Below are 22,663 nucleotides of genomic sequence, written 5' to 3' on the forward strand. Positions count from 1 at the left end.
TTCTAAAAAATAAAAACTAATACGATTGACAATAACGTTAGCAAATCATTGTTACCTCAACATTCAAAACACTAGCAGTCTCCTTACTTGTATCAAAAACAAATCATTTGACTTTAAATAAATATAGTTTTGCTAACAACGAGGAGTACCTTTCTAAAATTGGTAATACTGACTTTTGTCCTTGGGAAAAGAAAGAAAGAAAAGCATATCATTTGGATGGGAAAAGATTGCACCCGTCCAATCTAACAGAGACGCTTGTAGTAAATAACTTTTGACCTAACGCATGCGCGGTAATATTAGTCACTAAAAATACAAAAAAAAGAATCAAATAGAAAAAACACAATAAAATTTCTTTTATATGATTACTTATTTTACTTTTTCACATTTGAAAGACTGAATAAGTTGTTCTGGTTTATAATTTCGCAGAAATTCGACTTACTGATTATTATTTTTTATTTTTCGTTTTTATATTATTTGTCTTTATACTTTTTCTTTTATATTTATTGATTACTATATATATTTTTACTACGAGTAGTTGAGTGGAGGTATCGACTGGAATGTTTTCCCTGTGGCTGCAGTTTAATAAGCCAGGAAATATGTGGCTTAAAAAATCGAAACTTTCTCCAGGTTCTGAAAGAAAAAATTGAGCAAATACTATCTATTGATATTCCAAAACTCGAATAAAACATGGTAGGCCAAATTGATTTTTTACGTTTTGAAAACATTGAAATTATTTACATGCGTCATTTTATTTATGGGTGGGCTTACCACAGGTCCTGCTTTGACCCGGATAACAGACATAATATGGGTGTATCTAGTGTTCTGGGGGTAGGGAAGAAAATATAGGGAACTAATCTCAACAATTCAGGGAAACATTAGGGAAAAACAGATCAAGTTATGTTTGCTTAAGCTTATTTTAAATACTGTCTTCTTTACGGTTATGTCTGTTTTTGTGTATTAAAATGATTTTTAATTATTCCTTTACATTTCTCTCTTGTACGAGGTCAAACTTTCTTAAAAATTAATTGACTTAATTTCTCTTATCGTTACTTGTCGTCAATTAGGTTCCATTCAGGTTTTGAATGTTTCTTTATTTTGGCGGGTGATGGAAAAGATAATAGAGCCATGTAAACAGACTAGACATTCTTCACATCACCAAAGTGCCTTTTTAAGAAAGTACAATATATGTTTATTTAATTCATATTCTTATTACTTGCGTCAGAGGCCATCTGAAGTCAAACTGATTAAGTCCCCTTTTTTAGAATATTTGGGCGCTAAAGAATTTTATTACCTCTTAATTTTTTATGTTCATAATGCCAATTCCTAAAGATAAGTACAGATAGTAGGAAATGACAAAAAACTTTTTAGCCATTGAATGCCAAATAATAATCCTAGAAGGCAATTTGTCCAAGTCCACGCTGAATAGTATTTAAACCCATTTTCTATGTTCACACGCATAGTGAACACTAAGAGAGGACTATATTTTAGCCCTAACCCCTGGGTGTATTTGGCGGAAGGCCAGATGAGTTATTCCCAGCTTAGCAATATGCTCACTACGCCTAGTGTTTGATCAGTCATTTAATGAATATTTACTTTATTTGTGACTATTTACCTTAGTTCTGCCCTAAGATGAATGGATGGATGATAGACTATCTATCAATAAGTGAGATTGACATCATTATCAGCAAGTGAAAATGATATCATTTTTATACATTCCTGAAAAAGGCTTATGCCAGCTGTATCTCTCACTTAGACTATCTGTCTTGGCTTTTTCTCCAATTAGCCATGGATTGATGGCAGCTTTATTTCAGTTCAAAATCAAGATTTTAATTCACCATCCCTCCAAAGATGGAGGGATGGATTATAGACTATCTATGAACATGTGAAATTGACATCATTATCAACAAGTGAAAATGACATCATTGTTGTACATTCCCGAAAAAGGCTTATGCCAGCTGTGTTTTTATTAATGCTTAAATTAGGGTGTTATTTGGATATACATTCATTGATATTGTCTCTCAAGCTAATTTTAGGTCCAGTGTAGTTGTAGGAAATCTTCCCAATCTCCACATTTATTGGTCTCTTTATTCCTTCAAATTTTTAGCAAATTACTGGATATATTTTTAAATCGTCCATACGAAGTTTCAAACTGGGGAATTTGTCCTAGATTTGATGTCCCAATCCATAGCTTTTTGAAGATATGATGACTGGGAAAATTCCCGTGTTTGTTCCAACCCTTTTTAGGTATAGCGAGACAGGATCAATCCTCATTAGCTCACATTTCGCAGGTAAATCGAAGAAATCCTTTGAAAATAAAAAAAGCTTCTTTTCCCTATTTGATTCATTTTTGGTCAGTCAGTAAATATATTCATGATGTATACCCTGTGTCTCCTACAGGTCAAAAACAGATATTCTTTTAAATCGAAGGATGAGTCATTGTCTTCTTAAAGTTGTAGATGGGGAACTAGTCATTGGGACGCCTTATGAATCAAACTTACCCATCAGACCCATCAAATTTATTTGATCAAACTGAAGGTACACAGGAGCTTTGCTATTCAGAGGAAGTTCAAATTTTCTCATACAGATTCTAAGAAAACCATATCATTTGTTAGATTAGGCTTATGCCTTGATTGGAATTGCTGTCCAATTATATGGATGTCAGTGGGTTTTTTTCTCTTTCTGTAATCCCTATGAAAAAATTATAATAAAGCAGCAAATCTATCCAGACATAAATCGTTCAGTAACTAAACAGTAACTTGAAATAGAATCATTTTATGTTCTTTTTCATGCATCTTTATTTTTTTCATCTTCAGAGTAATCTTTTTCTTAGATACATTCTCCTTTTTTCTTCTAATCAATCTTTTTGTCAAATTCGTAATTCAGGTAACATTCAAATTCCTATCGTTCTGTTTGTTGGATCAGGTTTTAATCCTTTACTTATAAGTCATTTTTGTTTAACAGCCCTACCTGACAAACTTAGGAGACCTCCCGACCCTACCTGAGTCAGTTCTAAGATGTCACCCGCCTGGTACCTTCAACAAAATACTGAATTTTGTTCTAATTTTCAAGTTGTTTTTTGTCTTTCTTCGCTTTTTTTTCTCTCTTTCTCTCTCTATTCTTTTCTCTTTTTTGTCCTTCTGTTCTGAATTTCCCGGTCGTAGAGTCTCGTGGATTGGATTTATTTTCTGTTTCTTATTTATTTATAAACTGAGTTGGAAAAAACAATTCCCTTAATATTCTCTACTTTGTTTATGGAAATAATAATTATTTTGACACTTGAATAGTTCATTTTTTCTTTATATCCCTTGTCTTATTTTTCCTATAATAAAAAAAAATTAAAAAGAAAGCATTTCGGCACGAATACCCGTAAAAGAACAAATATTGATTAAGATAAACTTTCTTTCATATTGAAAGAGCGTAGTAGAGCCAGGTGAAGTAGAATTTCAGGAATCAGTTCAAATACCGAATCCTGAAAGACTGAAATTTTCATTGGAAACTAATTATCTTTAGAACATTAAATAATAATAAGAGTAAATAAATAATAAAATAGTGCATCGTAAACAAATACTAATAAATAAATAGTAAAGGTAAATAGTAATAAGAAAGAAGTAAATAGTAATAAGAGTAAATAAATAGTAGACTAGTAAATAGTAAAGAAACAGTCATAACGAAAAACTAAAGATAAATAGTAATGATAAAATTGTAAATAGTTAGCAATAAGTGTGAATAAATAGTAAAACAGTGAATCGTAAACAAATAATAATAAATAAATAGTAAAATTGAACCGTGAATAGCAATAAGAAAATAGTAAATAGTAATAGTAAAAACAGTTACTAAACAGCAAAATAGAAAATTGTAAACAAATAGTAATAAATAAATAGTAAATGTAAATCGTAGATAAGAAAACAGCAAATAGTAATAGTAATTAGAGTGAAACAGTAATAGTAATAAAAGTAACTAAAAAGCACAACAGGAGTAGTAAACAAATAGTAAAGGTAAACAGTAAAAAGTAATAAGAAAATAGCAAATAGTAATAGTAATAAGAGTGAGTAAATAGTAAACAAATACTAATAAATAAATAGCAAAAGTAAATCGTAAATAGTAATAAGCAAATAGCAAATAGTAGTAGTAATAAGAGTGAATAAATAGCAAAATAGTAAATAGTAGACAAGTGCTAGTAAATAAATAGTAAAAGCAAATAGTAATAAGAAAACAGTAAATAATAATAACAATAAGAGTAAATAAAAAATAAATAGTGAACAGTAAACATATAGTAATAAATAATAAAAGTCAATAACAAAACAATAATAATAAGAAAATATCAAATAGCAATGGTAATAAGAGTGAATAAATAGCATATAGTAAAATAGTTGAAAAATAGTAAAATGGAAATAGTACGAATAAATAATAAATAATAATAATAAAATAGTAAATAGTAAACAAATACTAATAAATATACAGTAAAATAGTAGATAAAAAGTAATAAATAATTCGTAAGTTGTAATAAGAAAGAAACTACTTATCTTCAAAATAGTAAAGACTTTGTCCGGATAGCGATTGTTTACCCTAAAAATTAGACAAACATTATACCTAATAGTTTCTTTTTGACGGTTATTCGCACTTTAGCTTGGTTCGTCAGTAGCCTGAGGGGTATGAGGTTAGGATCCTCCAAAGACTTGGCTTCTATTCTAACAGCTTGCCATGTTAATTCCTTAAAAATCAGAACTTCTCCGCGATCCATGTCTTTTAAACGACTTAACTTCAAATCACAGGCTAACCAGTTATAGCTTCGTGACTCCAGCGCCAATTTTTCAAGCTGCAAAAGAAAAAAATTAGGGGATATCATATTGCAAGGGTAGAGTTTTTATCTAGGTTCTGAAATAAAACAGTTAATTCTATTAATCGTGCCATAAATATTTAAGAGGCATACCACAAAGACCCAACTGAATCCCAAATTTACCCATATAATTGCTAAATGTCAGAACTAAATCCTTTTATTCATACATTTTTCAAATGAATTATTTTCATGGGTATATTTTTCATATATTGACAAATAAAGGTCTACTGCCTAGTTGTTTTGGGTATAATTTCCAAATGAATTCAGATTTTGATTATCAAGACACTCGAGCGAAGAGTGAGTTCCATGCTCCAGTAGCGATGACGTCAAGTCGAAATATTCCTTTGTGCACAAAGGTATTAGTTTGTAGAATGAGATGGATAGTGAAGACAGATAAAAGGATTTGAACAATTTTAAGCATTGTTTAAAGGATAAATTATATGATGAATGCAGTTTTTAAACTATTCAATATTATAAATATATAGAAAACTCTTAAATATATTTTGGAGGGGGGGTTAGAGGAGGATGAAGGATTGGTATTTGGTGGTTTATGTTGTAGGTAATTGGGCGAATCTATTGTTAGTTGATAGGTCGATAAGTGAAGTTTGGATTGAATTAAGTTTCAGATGAGGGCATATTTCTTTTTCAACGTGTACTGGACTGCCCCCTTGTACAGCCTTGAGTCAGGCTCTTGGACAGCCTATAAGAATATAATGTTGTTATGTATATTGTATATATTTTGTTTAATAAATAAATAAATAAAATTTTAGATAGACAGATGGACAGATATATATATATTGGCAAAAAAGCCACAGGACGCACATCTCCTTCCTAAGTTTCTACTACTCTTTCCATATGAAGTACCTTGGTGAAAATAGAAAATACATAAATGAAGTCATATTTACTGGACCTTTTGACTACCCTAAACAAAATGGCTAACACGAAATTTTAATTGGATGAGTTTAGAAATAACAGTGCGTGGAAGGGGGCTGGTTGCCCTCCAATCACTTTTGATTCTTAAAAAGGACACTAGAAGCTTTAATTTCCATTCAAATAGGCCTCATCCGAAGTTTATACAACTCTCTCCATACGAAGTGCCTCGGTGAAAATAAAAAATAAATAATGCCCACTTAGCCCTTTTATAGGCAGCGCTATTGCGCTGTCTTTGAAAGATTAATTTGTGTATACGTGTGTTTTAACCCGATCTGATATCTGAATGAACTCATGCTATTCTAACCACAAAAACTTTGCAGAATCTGAAACGGATGGGCGCTAGAAAGGCCTTTCTACTAGCCATTCTACTACTAATAGTAGACTTCCTGTGACATCTATATCAGTGCGTCTATGCACTTTTTCCAGGGGATCTTGACTGTGAGTGGGCGGAAATAACATTTGGCGCTCCAAAAGGCACTAAACTTGCTGCCTTCTTGTTTTTAGCCGTCATTAGCTATGTTTTACGTGAAAACACTGAAGAAAGATTCAAATTTGTGGATTTCTTTGTCAGCCCTGGTGAAACACAATCTGACTGAGAGGCAAGTGATTCCCCAGTTTGATAGTGACCTAAAAGACAAATTAAAATATCAGTGCAGTTCAAACGGGCTTCAGATTGACGTTAATAAGACCAAAGTGATGCGCTTCAATTCTATGAAAAGAGACGTTGCTAGCCCCGACCACTGGTACCCTACCACTTCAACTGCAGTTCTTCTTGGTATGACACTCAGTAACCGTTGTTTATTTAGCCCACACGTTACGAACCTTGTAAGAAAGGGCGACTACGCAGTGTGATCCTTAATCACATTGCGTCGATTCGGATTGTCTATAAAGCAACTAATGATCGCTCATACGTGTTATGTACGCCCTTTGCTTGAATACGCATGCCCAGTTTGTGCACCACAAGTGCACAACATCGACTATCTCAACGACGAAATTGAAACAGTGCAAAAAAGGGCCTTAAAAATCATTCTAGAACCAAGTATGTCACTTACGAATCTGCCCTCGCATCTTTACGAATCCCAACCGTAGGTACTATCTGATGTGTAAGTTTAGACACTCCATGCTTTTGAGTGACAACCGTTCTGGTACCCCTCGCCTCTGCAGACAATCAAGACACGCCACAAGAACAAGCTTGAACCAGTGTACTGCGGAATTAAAAATTTCACTAATTCATTTCATTCTTTTTTACTAGTGTGATAAATCGTACTTATTGCTTAGTACGTTCTAAAAGATAGTGTAAATTAGTTGGGGCACTAGCCATAACTACGATAGGCTCTTTTATTAAATGAATCTTGAATCTTGATAAACATCATAACATAAAACTTCAAACTGACCAATATTTTTTTTTTCTTGTTTAAAAAATTTAAGTTTTTTTGCTTGTTTCAGAAATGACTTTTTTCATTTCAAGAATAAAAAAAAAAAAAAAAACTAAAGACAATAGACTTGTTGCATGGGGTCTTATGGGACTTGATTCTCACTTTTCCAGCCTCAAAGGATTTCAACAATAAATAACAGTCTAGTTTTATAAATATCATATTATTGAATATATTAATAAAATATACAAATATATTATTAAATATTCAATACTATTTCTATCATGAACCACAGATCTTTTAAAATGAGAAATGCCGTAATTTATGAAAATAATGCCCAAATTTTCTGAAATAGGCTATACCCGAGTCTCAACAGGAAGAAAATCGGGTTCTCCACAATCTTCCCAAAAATCAGCGTTCACAAAAACACCAACTACAAATCGTAAATTTTCGGAGATCTTTCAGAGAGTCCAATTTTTTTTAGGAGAATTTGTGGAAGCCCCAAAATTTTAGGTATAGTGGCAGAACTATAATACCCAGATATCCTCTTACATACTGTAATACCCACTATAATAATGAAAACCCCAGAAACTGCTAGAAAATACCCAGACTGTTGAAATTTTGGGATAGCAGCTACACAGTAATACCCAGATACATTATTATATATTGTGATACCATACGTAATACCCACTATTATACCCAGATACCCACAGACTACTAGAAAAAAAAAACAATTTATGTATATTTTACATTTGACGATCGTATTAAAAACCACTCACCTGTAAGGATGCAAGGAACTTATCACTCTTAAAGCTAACAGTCACACTGTTAATTCGAACAGTGATACCATCAATGACCCTATCCACAAAGCCATACTTGCCACCAGTTGCGTATGATGGTTTCTCTACACCAACACCATTGCGAGCACTGCAAGGTATAGTTTCAATTTGTATTTTAACTTCATCAAGGTGCTGAAAGTGAAAGGATCGTTGACAAGGCACCAAAGATTTAAGTGGCTTTTAACTTCAATAATCAAATGTGTAAAAATACATGTTCACTCTTAACATGAGACTATTAAAGACTAGATATGTTTATTTTTTCTGTAATAAAGGATCTTAGACGCTGCAGAAATTGTATGATAACAAGAATTAAAATTTTGGGGCCACTGCCTCTTAACGTTTTACCCTCCCTCCCCCCCTAGATTTTGAATTTTTTTTGTACTTTTATTTATCTTCTCTTTTGGTATTCTCGTTGAAAAAAAAAGAAAAAGGACAAAAAAAATCCCCACCCCACCGCCTAGATTTTTAAAAATGAATTTTGCCCCCCCCCCTCCTATAATTTCGTGAATTTGTCTGCAAATAAGTTGAGAATCAATCTTCTGCACAATTCAAGCAGTATTTCGTAAAGTAGTTTCAAGCATATTCATCCTTCAAAACTAATTGATTAGAATTGAAAAAAAAAATATTGAAAATAAAAATCATTAGCTCTATTTATTGCTACTAGTTTTATAGAGCCGGACTGTACACGATTTGAAAATCAAACTAAAGTAGAAACTGCCATATTTTAGTTTAGATATATTTTATATTTTTCGCATCACACACATTGTATATGATTCGAAACTGATAAGAGACAAAAATAGTGAGTGAAAAGATTAAAGGTTTTGGATAAAAAAAAAAAGACAAAAAGAAAATAAATCAAATATGATGCATTAACATTATAACAAATGAATAAATACAAAAATTCTAGCAATTGAATGTTGACGCTTAGGTAATCAGCATTAGTATTACCCCTAAGCTAAAAATCTTGCAGAAAATTAAGACCAAAAATGATCTGGAATCCATGAATATATATTGCGTTCTTTTCTTCTATTAATCTGAGGTGCTGAGTTTTTCTGAACATCATTTATAGCGTTTTGTTAGTTTCCCATTTATTTCTTTACATCAAAATTCAGAAGAAGAAAGTTTCAACTATATAGAACCAGGGGAGTGAATAGACGAGAAGGGTAATTCCTCCTTAGATTTTGAAAGACATTTTTTTGTATTTTCACATAAAAAATTCACAAAACCCAGATTGTGAAAAAAACATTCTGTCGAAAAATTATTATTTAGCCGAAAGTCTTGGAAAACCCCCCCCCCCTGCCTCCACCCATATATTGTCGTGAGCTGGTGACACAGCACGGAACACATGAAAGGATAGATACTACAACAACTACTGACAACTCACCCCTGAGCCAAACCAGCTGAGGTCAACAAAGGTGCGCCTCCTCCTTCAAAGCTTGAACTCGTAATTGTTCTTCCTACTATCACCTAAAAACCAGTTGTAGCTTCCTGCTCGGTCCCACAACCCAAAATTATACCCCTCTCTAATAATTAGGCCTACTTTAAGTTTTCTATATTTTCAATTTCTAATGCTGAAAGTTTTAATTTTGACAAGCTTAATTATCAAGTCTTAATTATCAGAATTAAATCAAATTAATGTTATTGGTGTTAAAAAAGTACCGTCCAGTCACATGATCCAGAGCCTTTTCGTCTGTCCAATCATTAATAGTTTATTAAATTCAGCACTTCAGATCACCCATTTGGAAGAAAAGGAGGTGGAGTTTTGTTTCTTTACTAAGAGAAACCTTTACTTCAAAATTATCCCAGTTCCTTATCTTTCTGAGTGTGACGAAATCCTTTGGTTAAGTGTCAGGCCAAAGCAGCCTTCTCTCACTCGCCAAACCAAAATATTGACGGAAAACGTAAATTTATCCAGCAGTTGCAGGAGTGCTGATTTTGTTATTTCTAAGCATTCAAATGCTGGAATTTTTTTTAGTTGATGACGCCAATGACCTTAAGATGGATTAAATTTGCTCCTCTCTTAAAGTTAAGCAAATAGTTAAAGCATCAACAACTAGGGAAAATACCTCTCTAGACGTGATTTTGACTAACATGAATATTTTTTACAGTCTCCCCTCAGCTTACCCCCACTGGATGGGAGTAATCATCTTTCCCTCTTCTCCCCCCTATTCAAATTTTAAGCATTCTATCTCAATAACATAAAAACCTTACCACTCTCTTCAAAATTCTGGCCTCCTAAGCCAGGATTTTGAATTTGCGCTGGGAGCGTCAATTAGGGGGGGGGGGCAGTCACCTTCCCGCTTAGAATTTGGAAAATACCTTTTTATTTCTATTTGATAACTATTTTCTACGTTATCATAGCTAACTGGTCGTTTTCGTCCTTCCCCTCTATAATCCTTATCCCCCCCCTCTATTTTCGTGAATCAAAAATATGAATATTTTTTAAAATGGTAAACTAGATGAAGCAAATATACTAAGAAAAATACTTAAAAAGGAAACACATCCATCTGCTTGATCCTACTACAAAAATAAGGACAAAGAATTGTTTAATTGTTTACTAATAAACCAAGAAATCGCTATTCCGAGGTAAAAGAAAAAAAAATATTGTGTGGCAGGAGTCTAGACTGGCTTACCTTCAATTTACCCGAGTCTCCTGATGTTACTGCCAATAATCTAAATAAATTCCTGCTTCCATTGTCCAGAGCCTTCCAGCATTGCCTTACCAGTTACCAAAAGACAATCTTTCCCCTTCTTTTCCCTCTATCTTTCTGTCAGAGATCGAGAGGAGAATTAGTAAACCAAGAAAAACATGCGTTTGCCCTTTCGATATCCCTTTTCCCTTTATTAGCGCTTTCAGAGACTTTCTTTCAAAGCCCTTGTCTGTCCTTTTCAACAACATCACTGAGTCTGGAAACTCTCTACAAATACAGAAACAGGGCTTCATAGCCCCCTTAAAAAAGAAAGACAGAAAGCCTGGTTTTGCAGGTGTTCATCCTATTTCTCTCACTCCAATATTCTCAAAAATAAATGACTTGCATATTGGTTAAAGGAATAAATCCTTCCTTTTACTGACCTGCAACGATTCAGAACCTCGAATTCACTTCTACCTCCTATTACCTTGTTTTTCTCATCAACTCAATTGGGGGAAATTCTCAAGAAGCCTAATTGTGGGCTAAATTTAATTTCCATTTACCTTCAAAAAGGATTTGACCTTGTTTACCACAATAAATTAGTTGAGAAACTTATTGTTGAATTCAATCTTGATTCTTTCCTAAATTAACTGGTCACCTCCTTCCTATCAAGTAGACCACAGGTAGTCAAATATCAGAATCATTATTTCAATCCCCTCCCTGTCCACAATAGAGTATTCCAAGATACTCTCCTAGGTTCCATCCTTTTTTCAGGTATGATTTTGACCTTGCTAAGGAGTTTATGCAGCAAATATCTACAAAGCTAGATGATATAAACTGACGTTTGATATTTCCCTGAATTTTTAATATTCTGAAAATCTAGTGCTTTACTGAAAACCCAAAACGCATATAAAAAAAGGATGTCCTCTTTAGAGTGGAAAAGTCCTTAACCAGCTAGCAGAAAATAAAAGGTTATTTTATAAGGTTATCAATAGTGTTTCACCAGTTGTGACAACACTAAGTTTTAGGATATGATTTAAATTCTTTAAAAACCTTAATCAAGCTCAGTTTTTAGTAAAGAGCAAGATTTTTAGGGTTAGTTTTGGGCAATTTATGTTCAATCACGCGTTAATCTTCCTGATCTACATTAATTACTAATCCTGCCTTCGAGAACAGATCAGCAAGCAGTTTTTGGAAATTATTTCATAAGAGTAAAAATATCCAACATGACCTTTTGGTATGACAGCAATTGTAAAGAAGATTTTCTGGAGGTTATAACAATATACTCATAAAATAAATAGACATACTTAAATTTACAAATGTCAAATAAAAAAACATAAACCATAAATGTAACATAAATATTAAACAAAAATAGTGCTTATATAGAAAAATAATTAGTAATTATAACACTGATGCTCATATAATAAAAGTTAACTACCAGAACAATTGGCATAGATTTCAGCTTTGTCCACGGTATGTTAATCAGCACCCGATTACAAAATGCCATTTTAAGTACCATCCATGATGGAAGCTCAAGCAAGTCTGATAATAGTTTCTCGTCAAGTTCAAGATTGGTTAGCTCCCCCTCTCCTTTTATTGCTGAAATGTTGATTTTGTCTGCTGAAAGATTTTTCACAAACCTGCAAAATGGTAATTAATTTAACAGCTAATCATGGAAAAATCATGTATCTTAAAGAATAGATGCACCATAATCTAGTCTTTGGGGCATGAATAAACCTAGTCAAACAGTTTGTGGTAATAAACTGTAAGTAAGGAGCAACATGGCTCAATAGTAACCGGAACTCTAAAAAACAGAATTTTGATACCAATAGTTATATCAAAAGAATCGGCTTATTATGCTGATTTCAAATATATAAGTTTCATTACGTTTAGTCTTACCCATTAATGGCTACAAACCTGAGAAAATTTGCCTGATTTTTGGAAAAAGGGGGAATCACCCCCTAAAGAGTCACATAATCTTAATGAAAATCACACCATCCAATTCAGCGTATCAGAGAACCCTACTTGTAGAGGTTTCAAGCTCTTACCTGCAAAAATATAGAATCTTATATTTTTTGCCAGAAGAAAGATTATGGATGTGTGTTTATTTGGTTTTTTCCCAGGGGTGATTGTATCAACCCAGTGGTCTTAGAATATCATGAGAGGGCTCATTCAAACAGAATTTAAAAGTTCTAGTTCTTTTTTTAGTGACCAAAAAGATTGGAGGGCAACTAGGCCCCCTCCCCCGCCCCTTTTTTCCCCAAAATTGTCTGATCAAAATTTTGAGATAGCCATTCTGTTCATCATAGTTGAAAGGCCCAATAACCAGGGGCGTCGTTTGGGGGTGGTCAGGGGGGTGGGGTAGTTGCCCTCCCCAATAATGTGGAGAAAAAATATTATACATACCACGCCGTTTGACTATCCAGATATGGACCACTCTTGCCGCCCCCCCCCATGCCTCAGAAAATAGAGATATGTTCTTGGACTGCCCATATTTTATTACAGTATGACAAAATGTGAGTGTAGTAACAACATTGTGCATTTTACCCACCTTCTTGGTGAAATTTTCACCAATAATTTGTCATCATAAACTCAAAATGTGGTCTCTGCTTCAATAAGCAATTGAAAAGAAAAAATGGTACTTATGCATTAGCTGGTACCCATGCAATATATTGTGATAAAGTAAACTAGTCAAACATGTATCTGTCAATAGAGAATCAGACCACAAACTGTGGTTTGTCATTGTATTTAAAATATTTAAACTATTGGTTTTTAGGGTTTAGGGGAGAAAAAGGTACCTAGGTTAGGTTAAATATTTAATAAATGCTATGCTTTACCCCCTACCCCCTTAATATGCAAATATATACCCCAGACTTGTTTCAAAACTATTATATTTTCATCATTTTTATTTTATTTCATTAGTATTAACCAAACTTGACTTCTTGCATGGGTACCAGCTAATGCATAAGTTACCAAAAAAAATTCTAGTTAATATTTGTGATTTATAGAATAAATATCAAGTAATAAAAGTTACATTTTTAGAATCAAAAGACAAGCAGCTTTCTGCTAATATACAAATAAATCTGAAACACTGAAAGAATATAAACATCAAAATAAGATAATTGATATTTCAGAAAAGAGGTCCTTCTAGGTAAGTCAATAAACTAACAATTTCAAGTGTTTAATCTTGAATATTTAGTAATAACCATATTCATGCATCACTTAGATTTTTAGCCACTCATTGATATATGCAATTTGGTGGCTGGAGTTTAGAATTTAATTATTGGTTTCAACCCAGAAAAACCCACTTCCAAAGTTTACAGAATCTGTAAATTGTGAATAAATTCCTAACTAAATTAACCATATAATCCTCATAATTGTCAAAATAGTCAATTGAAGGCAATGATAGTTGAATATCCAAAAATGAAAGAGTGGAACGATCTACCAAAAATTACGTGATGTGGTGAATATTTAGTTGTGGAAGAAATAGTAGAATTTAATACATTCTGAACGAAAGGCAAATAAGTATCCCAAGAATTGGGATGATCCTGACAATAAGCATTTAATATTGATTTTATTACCTTTACACGATTCTCACATAACCCATTCGATTGAGGATTATAACTTGACAAAAAATGATGTTTAATTTTTAATTTTTCACACATCTGTGAAATGAGATTTGAAAGGAAAGACTGATGGGAATCAGTGATCAAAACTTCAAAAAGACCGAAGTATGCTATCACTGACTCGCAAAGAAAATTACACATAGCTTCTGCTGTTATCCTCGGCACAGCTTTCAGGATACAAAATTTTGAAAAATGGTCAATGCCAACTAAAATATGAAAATTTCCGTAATCAGTAGGCCCACATAATGTGCCCCCTCATGGGACCAGCAGAGTCCACCGAAAACACACAGAATGGGTATTTTGGCTCTTCATTTTTTCCTAATGTAGGTTTGATGTTCTGATGCATTTTATTCCTATGCAAGCACAAATTACAGTTCTTGCAATACTCTCGAACTTTTGCACCCATTCTATCAAATACAAAGATACAGCTCACTCAATCTAATGTCTTCTCCATAGACATGTGACCACCAATGAGTAAGTGATCATGAGTCAGTTTTATTGCCGAATCTACTAGGACACTTGGAAAGACTATTTTAGCTGTTCTAGGGACCCCTTTGTCCTTGCCAACGCCTCCTAGTGGATAACAATAAAGAACACTTTCCTTTAGAAACAGGCTGTCAAAAATATTCAACAGCCAAGACACAAAATTTTTATCTGTCATTTTCCTTGGCATGGAACTCTTTTCTGTCCTGTCAACTTCTGGCACAGAACTCTTTTCTGCCCTGTTGACTATTTTTTCCTCTGGCACAGAACTCTTTTCTGCCCTGTTGACTTCTGGCATGCTCTTTTCTGCCCTGTCGACTATTTCCCATGGTACAAAACCTGCAGGGTTTTCGAGGTTTGGTGCTCCACTGCCTACGAGGGTTATCTATGATTGCCGGGAGATTAATAAATTAGTCAGGACAGTGCCTGGCCCATTAGGAGGATCCAGGATGTGCTGAACCAACTTAGCTCAAAAAGAAATTTTAGCATTCTTGATTTAAAACATGCCTTTTTCAATGTATCATTGAAAGAGAAAATCTCAAAGAGTACAATATAATAAAAATGCTGTAGAATTACCAGTTTTTTGAGAAGGGGACTTAGTTTATGTCCAAGATAAAGCTCAGAATCCAAGGGAGATCAAGGGTTTAAAGCTTAAATTTTGTGGACCATATATAATTTTAAAAGTTTTAAAAGATTCCCTATTCTTGGTACAAGAACTTTCAGGGGCTTCTGTAAGAAGAACAGTAAACAGTTGTCTGATAAAGCCTGTAAAGGATTCAGAAACTTTTTTACATTTGAATCCTATTTATCAGGAGAAAATTGATATGATTAATAAATCTAATATTGCTAATAGTAAAGTAAAATCTAATGACAAAGAGAAAAGCAGTAATGGTTATAGCTTACGTCAAGGTCCAGGTGAGAAACTTTTGGTTGTTCAAAATTGTCTTGAGCAACCAGCAATAACAAATAAATCAATATCAGAGGAATCAAGAATTGTAGAATCAGAGTTAGAGAATCATGGGCATAGGAGAATTGATTCAACATCATCTGTATACCAGCTTCCAGTGGAGACTCTAGTAGTAAATTCAGAAATAATGGAGGATAGCTCCGTTTCTAGCGAACAACATGAGGTTCAAATGGAGCCTAGTCTAGTTAGTGTAGAAGTAGATAAAGGGGAAATAGAGGCTAAAGTAGGCTCAAGTGGAGAATCAAGTAGTCTTAGGAGAAGCAATAGGAAAACAAGAAATAAACCTCCAGGTTATTATAGAGAGTATTGAAACAATTTTAGAGATAAGTAGAGTAAGATGATTATTGAGATTAGTGTGTTATTGCAGTATAAACGGTGTTGGGACTTGATGTCAAGTCAAAATGAGGAAGTAGCTAGTTTTTATGCTGATTAACTGGACAGGAGAAATTCTTTCTTTGAAATAGGAAAAATAGAAAGATAAAAATGACAAGCGAAAGATGTGTAACCAACTTTTCTCAAATGATGTATTTACTTCCTTTTGATATCCTATAAATAGTAAAAGAACCGAATAATTTGGAAAAAAAAGAATTAAAGATTTGGTAAAAGGAAAGTAAAGGAAAATCTCATTGTGTTTCTGTTGAAGATTATCATTTTTGTTTAAGTGTTCTGTTCAAATTTAAGTTCTTATAAAAGATATTCTGATGATGTGCAAATGTTTCTATTAGGTGTAGCTATGCGAATTTTATGCAAATTTAGCATGACAATATAAAGTGAAATGAAAGTGCCAATTGGGAAAAATATCTTGTGTCTTGTTGATTCAGCTTTAGTGTCAGTATTTTATTTTATGTTCTTGTTAATTGTACCTGTTTGAGGATAGAAAATAGTTTGTTTTTTTTTTGTTTTTTTTTTTAAAGATTTTGAAAATCCTGGGGAAAATCTTTAAACTTTGGAAGTGGATTTTTATGGGTTGAAACCAATAATTAAATTCTAAGTATATGTCAAAAGGTCCATTTCCTAGTCAAATCCGATTTCCTTGATAACTAAATTAATTCTGAATATTTGCTGTAATTCCTAGAAGTTGACAGATTAAACTAGAACAGTTCTGTCAAATGTCCAGATGTGTATCTGCATATTGTGCTGAACATAAGTTACCAATTTAGATTATTTGAGTCAGTTCTAATTCTGTATCTGTCCTCGCCATATGTGCATTCACTGTATTATATGTACAAATAAACATTTTATACTCTAAACATAAACTATGTGATGGTTAGAGATTCTAGACATCCTCCACCAGTAGAACCCAGATAATAGGCCAACACTACCATAAGGCCTCAAAGAGAAGAAGTCTTACTTCACAGAGAAGTGAACACAGAGACTTTACAAACCAATAAAAAAGGACTTGCAGTTTTTTTCTAAGTTTTAAAGATATTTATGGTATGTAAATTCCTCCTTTTTGTATTCCTAGGCACTTTTTAACAAAACTTAAAAAAAACTAAAATAAAATTCTCAAGTTTGGAAACCTTATTTTCTAGGGGCTATTTTCTGGGGGGAGGGTCAATGCTTAGAACCATCCAATTCTTCTTAATTCCTGTTCATCAAAAAGATGTAAATTTTTGGCATTTCATATTATTGACTTACAAATAAAGTATACATACTATTAAATGCCTTTTTTATGTTCTTTACGAATATAATAATTTTGTTGGAAATGAATTTTACCCCCACCTGGCCACCCCTATATATAACAATTCAGGGTATATATTTGCACATTAGTGGTGGGGGGAGTAAAGTTTAAACTTACCTCCCATTTGCATCAGAAATAAACTTTACACCCACCGCCCTAATGTGCAAATATATACATTGAATTGGTATATATAGGCAGGGTTGCCACCACTGGTGATTTATCACCAGATCTGGTGATTTTCATGTAATTTGGTGATGTTTTACAAAATTAGTTAACATTCCCTGCATGATTGGTTTTGCTGTCTTACTGAGGTGAAATAATCAGTGACTTTCATATTTTATGTCTTGTTTTTATTTGTTATTTCTAAAGAGTTGCATTATTTTGGGTTTTTGTCTATCCTTTTAGCTTGGCAATCGGCTTCCCAATAATTACATATTTTAATTTATAAACACATACACGTGTGTCCCATGTGTGATAAAAACGGATTATGGCTGAGAAACAAAAAAAAAATTCTCAGGTAAAGAAAGCATAGTCTCATATGAACATAAGTTCAGCAGCCTAGGCTAGATCTTTTTCAAGAAATTTAACAGTCTCAAGAAACCAGAGGCTCTCATCTAAGGAACCAGGGAAATAAGATTTATCACAGCTTGTCTGATATTTCAGCTTAGACTTGACCCATGACAATTTTCTGGAAGTAAAATAAATATATAAGAAATTGACACCATTTGAGTCATCTTTTTCAGAGCTAGAGTTTACCACTAAGGATATCAACTATGGCAGGGGAATTAAAAACATCATAAGCAAATGGAATTCAATTTGAGGACAAAAGAGGATTATTGGAGCTATTCTTTTCAACAGAAACCCAGTTAAAAGAAAAAGAAAAGATTTTGCAAAGTAAAGACAAAGAAAAGTATAATAGTAGTAAAATAAATAAAAAGGCTCTTCATGTCCAGTAACAGGATTTTAGATAACAGTTTCAGTCTTTGCCTGGAATTCTGGTTTTAGTGTGTCTTTTTGGTGTTAAGCTTATCATTATTGACCACCAATTTCTGATTATTTTTTGGTGATTTTAGTGAAATACTGGTGATTTCTAGTGATTTTCAGGTGAAAATCTGGTGATTCTCTTGGTTAAAAACTGGTGATTTTTATTTGGTTGTGGTGGCAACCCTGTATATAGGGGTGGGAGTAAAATTCATTTACAACAAAATGATTGTTATATTGGGAAAGAGCATAAAAAAGGCATCAAGTAGTATGTTTACTTTATTCATAAGTCAATAATATGAACTGCCAAAAATATAACTAGTTTTTACCATAGACTATAAAAGAATAATATTTTCTTGGTTATGAACTATTTTAGACCTAAGTTTTCCTGATTATATTTAGTCTTGTAGCCTAGACTCTGGGGAGAGTATACCCAATGGATATTATCTACAAATTTCTATTCTATAGCATGTAAGAATATTATCCAACCATGCTTGGTTATTGCCAATACTATCAAACTAGTTAGCTATCTGAACAATCCTTTTAAGCAAGTAGGGAATAATCTAACTTGGAAAATAATTAATCTTTATAAGAAAAATAGTTTTACCTTACTGGTCATATACGATAGAGTATTAAAGCCAAGTTAGCATCTCTAATTAGGTGGATAATACTTTAACTTAATGCTTCTGAAATATATCTAACTAGATAGATAAGTAAATTCTTCCTGTAAACTAGTGATAATATCCAACTAGTCAGACAATTTTTTCTCTTAGACATAGGCTAGCATAAACATATAACTTGGTGGATAACACTTTGTCCTAGCCCTTCTGATATTAATCAAACTAGGTAGGCTAGTTAAGTAACTTCCTGCCTATTTAAATTGTATCAGAAGATCTAAGACTCAGCATTATCCACCTAGTTTGACATTCTTGCTGTGCCTAAGAGAAACGATTTATCTGGCTAGTTGGATATTATCCCAAAACTGCATAGCCTAGGCTAATGGAATTTACTTATCCTCCTAGTTGGATATATGTCAGGAGTGTTAAGACTTGGTATTATCCACCTACTTAGCCTAGATGTTCATGCTGTGCCTAAAAGTAATGAATTATCTGGCTAGTTGGATATTAACCCCAAACTGCTTAGAGAATCTTCTTATCTGCCTAGTTGGATATATATCAGAAACACTACTAAGCTACATTATTATCTAACTAGATGGATATTCTTGCTGTGCCTAAGAGAAACAATTTATCTGGCTAGTTGGATATTAACCCAAAACTGCTTAGAGAATCTTCTTATCTGCCTATTTGAATACATATCCAAAACACTACACTAAGCTATGTTATTATCCAACTAGGTAGATATTCTGTATAGCCTAGGCTATTGCATAGACAGTCAAATATTCAGCTAGGTAGGTAAAGGTGCAAGTCTTTAAAATGTTATTATCTGTCTAGCATGATATTTTATCTTGATAGCCTACTAAGTGTAGCCTAGTTTGATATTATTTTTACATTCTATAGAATGTAAATTGGTAAAATTCTACTTCAGCTACTTTGGAGTATCTTGAAGAGGGGTTAGGTTAAAAAAATGAAACTTTCAGGGATGGGTCTACAGACTAAAGTATGTCCTGGGAAGATATTTTGAAGTACCCACCTCCACTCATCCTCCCTCTAGTGGGTCCTGACCTTTGATGACCTTTAAAAATATGGTGTGTTATAGAAGTGAAACCTTGCAAAATAGATCTTCTGCTTAAAATGAAGTACAACAAAATTGTTTTCAGCTTCACAACTTTGCTCAATCCTAATTTATATGAGTTTTAAAGATATGCAAATACATTTCCTAAATTTTTGAAAATTAACTATTGATATGGCTTAAAATAGCCTACTGCTCAAATAACTGAAATTGCATTTCCAGAGCTGAAGCCAGAGAAAAAGAAACTGATAACTGAAAATTAATGTAAAATGTTGTTTTGTCAAAATTTCAATGGTCATGTAGGTCATTTCGACCTGTCATGTAGGCAAAATTTCAGGACCCTCTAGATGGAGAAGCAGTGAAGGTAGGTACTTCAAAATACCTTCCCGGGACATACTTTAGCCTGTAGACCCTTCCCTGAAAGTCACATTTTTCTAGCCTCACCCCTTTCCAAGATAGCCAAAAGTAGCTAAAGTAGAATTTTACCTGTAATTTTTTTAAAATATCCATTGGGCACCTTACCAACTCTGGGCATAGCCTACTTGAAATTTTCAAAATATGTAAGCTTCTTTGTATAATCTTACTTTGACAAATGCTTCAAAAGTTGATTTTTGATTAATGATGCCATGTCATTTATAGACTACCCTACTCTCCACTTTGCTCAAGATCAAGCCAATCACTCCTAAAACAAGAACAGTTGGGACTATTTGACTAGGCGTTGGACTATAGGCTGGACGCTTCACTTTAGCAATTTATCTATTTCAAAGAGCTTTTCATTCCTGTACTCATGTGGTGTGCCCATGATACAGGGTTGCCATTCAGCCGGTGTTTTTGGTGCAACTTTGGGTAGCAAAATAGTGTCAATTTTGTATAAAAAGTGTCATTTTCAAAAAATTGCCGCTCGCGACGCTTCGCGTCGCTCGCGCTCATATCAACAACCTTTTTAAATTTAAAATATTGGCCAATTCGCTTGGAATCACCCCCGTAGTTTCCTTCATCTTTAAACTCTCCAACATGAAATCTCGGATCTAATGCCATTTATCAACTATAAAAAGAAAATTTTGATTTTACTTAGTCGGTGCTGATTTCCGGCTTTGCGCAGCACTTCCACTCTTGTCAACTTTTCAGTCCCCTCCTAAAAACCCGCTAAAACACAAATGGTGCTTACTGTATAAAATGGGAGCTCGTTCCACAGAGTACTTTCTTCTCTTTTTTTCCGAGCATTCTTTGTTGATAACGTGAAAAAGGAACAGAAAAAGAAAAGAGGAAAAACCTTCAGTTTTTTTTTTGAGAAACAGAAAAAAGAGACAGCAATTCTCGTCTACATTGAAAGTTTTTCATCCTTTCTTCATAAAATGGATTACCTGGATTATTACAGTGCATTCAGGTGCTTGAAACTTTTCTTTTCTCCGAAAATGCTGAAGAGAATGCCACGGACATAGATCGTAGCTATTGATGACCCTAAGATAAACACAACTAATAGTTGTTCAGACACTAAATTTTTCAAATAACTTATTTGGCAAAAACTAGTGGAAAAGCAATAAAACAGCTATATCATCTAATCTGTTTATCACAACCTGAATAGAATAAGTTTCACGAGAACTCTCACAACTCTAAGTACATTTTTCTATAAGAGGTCTCCAAAGACAAGGGCATCGGAACAGTCAACTAGCATTTTAAGTATCAATATGAAAGCACCTTTATAATAAAAGACGAGCATTTAGAGTATCAGCGTGAAAGCACATTTACAATCAAAAATTAGTGGGAATGAAATAACTAAAATGAGGAAGTGCGTCCAAATTCATTTTATCTAATGATGTAACATAAATTTAAGAAAGAAAAAAAAAGTGAAATTAGATTGTGATATTGCTAATGATTGCATAGGATTTAAGATAATGGAAGTTTTGGTATCAATTTCGTTTTTAGTATGATGGTTATGTATGACTTTTCATTTGTCCATTGCCATGAGTTCAAAGAAAAAATATGAACGGAAATGTTAGAGCGCATCACCGGCCCAGTCACTGGTCATATTGCGTCACTGGCCCAATCACTGAAGAGGTCACTAGATATTCTTATGGGACAACAGCGAACATAGTGGATGTTTTTGCGGTGCTGAGTCGTTGTGTGATATCACCAGTAAGGTTTTCAGTCACTGGGATTCAAGAGCCCCAGTCACGTAAATCAATGAAAAGACGCGTAAAGTTAATCACTCACTGGCCTAGTGACTGGTTAACATAGTAACAGATATTAACATATTGGCGCAAAAATACACTCTTAGGTTTTATTTCTCTTCTCTTCTTTGAATTGAAGTCTACCCTCAACTAATGGAACATAAAAATTTAATTCGAGAATTGTAAACCGCTTGACTGACTTATCGTCTATGAGCTTACAAATTATTGCAACAACACAAAATAGTCGAACTAAACAGCTGAAAAAAATTGAAGGTTTCTACAACACATTTCAGTTAAATGTCTTTTTCTGTCCTATTCATTGCCAAGTATTTCGTATCGAAAATCACTGGTTGATCTTCGCTTATCAGTGGTAAGAATATGAATATAAAAATTTATCACACACAGTTAGATACAAACACGTTTATGTTTTTCACCGTACAGAAAGATTCTTGC

At 33.4% G+C, this 22,663-nt stretch overlaps 1 protein-coding gene across 2 annotated transcripts in view; it reads right to left on the reverse strand.

Moving 5' to 3' along the window:
• LOC148955678 (bridge-like lipid transfer protein family member 3B) overlaps positions 1-20,846 on the reverse strand; it is a 62,858-nt gene extending 42,012 nt beyond the window's left edge. For both annotated transcript variants that reach the window (XM_089103430.1, XM_089103436.1), the window contains exons 1-4: positions 20,624-20,846; positions 12,051-12,252; positions 7,923-8,114; positions 4,591-4,816 (exon numbers count right to left, since the gene is read on the reverse strand). In XM_089103430.1, coding sequence (XP_088959556.1) covers positions 4,591-4,816; positions 7,923-8,114; positions 12,051-12,252; positions 20,624-20,667 — 664 coding nt within the window. In that variant the 5' untranslated portion in view covers positions 20,668-20,846. The remainder of the gene's footprint in view (positions 1-4,590; positions 4,817-7,922; positions 8,115-12,050; positions 12,253-20,623) is intronic.
• Between the last annotated feature and the right edge of the window lie 1,817 nt (positions 20,847-22,663).

The sequence above is a fragment of the Artemia sp. Qi Xiang Cuo genome, chromosome 2 (genome assembly GCF_049724085.1).
Source record: "Artemia sp. Qi Xiang Cuo chromosome 2, ASM4972408v1, whole genome shotgun sequence".
NCBI lineage: Eukaryota > Metazoa > Arthropoda > Branchiopoda > Anostraca > Artemiidae > Artemia > Artemia sp. Qi Xiang Cuo.